Genomic DNA, 1,698 nt, shown 5'->3' on the forward strand with positions numbered 1-1,698 from the left:
CCAGGCGCTGTGCTACACCCACGACGAGCTGCACGCCGTCGACGTCGAGGACTTCCTGCTCAAGATCTGCGGCCTCGAGGAATTCCTGCACAAGTGAGTGGCCAGGGAGGGGGCACAAACCCAGCAAAACCCAGCCCAGGAGCTCCAGGACCCAAGCATGGCCTTGGCAGGGCGTGCTGGACATCCAGGGCTGATCCCGGCGCGCACAGCGGGAGCCTCCCCGCTCCATTTGCTGCCTCTGGAGCTGTGTCGGTGCTCCTGCCAAAAGCAGCATGTTGGGAGCATCTTTCCCGGTGGCAGGGTGTCCGTCACGCTCCCCCACGCGCCTGGAAAACGGGCTGGAGAGCAGGGAGCTGCCAAAAAAGCTCTTTGGAGGAGTATTAATAACAAGCCGTGTCACTGAGTGGAGCCCGGCTTCTCCCAGCCCGCTGGTTAAATTCCAGGAGGAAGTGGGAAAGGGATGTCAGGGGCGCAGGAGCATCAGGGCTGCGCTGGGCAGAGCCGGGGGTGGGTGATGGGGATCCCTCCTGCCCTGCCTCACTGCATTTCCTGGAGGAATTCTGTGTTTCCACGCGGGTTTGGGAGTCTGGAGGCTCGGGAGAGCTCCCTGCAGAGGGACATGCAGCAGCCACAGCTCCGGGCAGGAGCCAGCTCCTGGTGCTGGAGAGCTGCCCTGGGCCTGGCCCTGCCACGGGAATTCGGTGGGAGCTCTGCCAGGGCCTCCAGGAGCTGCTGGTTTGGGCCCTAAAGGGACGGCTGGGAATTGCTGGGACCGGGAGAGGCTGCACGGCACCGGAGCAGAGCCCAGCTCTGCTCCTACCACCCAAAGGGGCTCCAGAGCCACCCAAAGGGGCTGTTCCTGTCAGTGCTGAGCCCGTGGGTTTCCAAACAGCCCAGTGCAAGTGTGTACAGGTGTGTACAGGTGTGTACAGGTGTGCACACATGTGTGGGTACAGCAGCATCTCCGAACCTGCTGTAGGAGACTCAGGGCTGCCAGGGATCACCCAGCTGCAGGGTGGATCCACCCATCCAGGATGGCATTTCCCAAAGGGATGAAGCTCCTGCTTTTTTGGCAGGGAACAGGGAACATCCCGGGCACGGAGCAGGGCAGTCCCCAGCGAACATTTCCACATATCTCCCGGGGCCCTCAAAGGGTCTCTGGGAAAGCCCCGGGACATAAAGCCCCTTTGTCACAGGTCTTTTCTTCCCACATCTTCCCGTGGCAGAGGAGATGCTGGAAGTGCCAAACCCCCCCTGCAGAGCCAGCCGGGCCCTTGAGCTCTGCAAACCAGGCTGAGCTGCTGTCACTGGGACTGAGCCAGGGCTGAACTGGCTCCTTCTCCCCGGAGCCAGCAGAGGAAGTGGGTCTGGATGGCAGAGTGGGTCCCACTCCAGGGGCGGTTTCCCATGCCGGGTGGGCAACAGCGGATCAGGCTGTCAACTCCCCCCATTGCTCTGGGGCTTCACCCCAGCCCTGCTGCCAGCCAGAGCATCCTCCAGCTCCTCAGATCCGTGCTCTGCTTCCCACGCAGCGCCGGGCACGTCCTGGCACGACGGGCTGCTCCGCTCCCGGCCCCGTCGCGCCGGCAGGGCCGGGCACGGCTCTGTGCAGGGCGCAGGGGAAGGAGGGAAAACAATGGCTCATTCTCCGGGTTTCCTCGTGCCACAAAGGTCCGTTTGCAGGCCAGGAGGCCGCCC

General features: G+C 63.5%; 1 protein-coding gene across 1 annotated transcript in view; it reads left to right on the plus strand.

Moving 5' to 3' along the window:
• Window positions 1-1,698, plus strand: part of PIK3C2B (phosphatidylinositol-4-phosphate 3-kinase catalytic subunit type 2 beta) — a 33,680-nt gene that overhangs the window by 13,089 nt on the left and 18,893 nt on the right. The window contains exon 3 of the mRNA XM_029962497.1: window positions 5-93. Coding sequence (XP_029818357.1) covers window positions 5-93 — 89 coding nt within the window. The remainder of the gene's footprint in view (window positions 1-4; window positions 94-1,698) is intronic.

The sequence above is a fragment of the Manacus vitellinus genome, unplaced genomic scaffold (assembly GCF_001715985.3).
Source record: "Manacus vitellinus isolate BGI_N305 unplaced genomic scaffold, ASM171598v3 scaffold_47_pilon, whole genome shotgun sequence".
Lineage (NCBI taxonomy): Eukaryota > Metazoa > Chordata > Aves > Passeriformes > Pipridae > Manacus > Manacus vitellinus.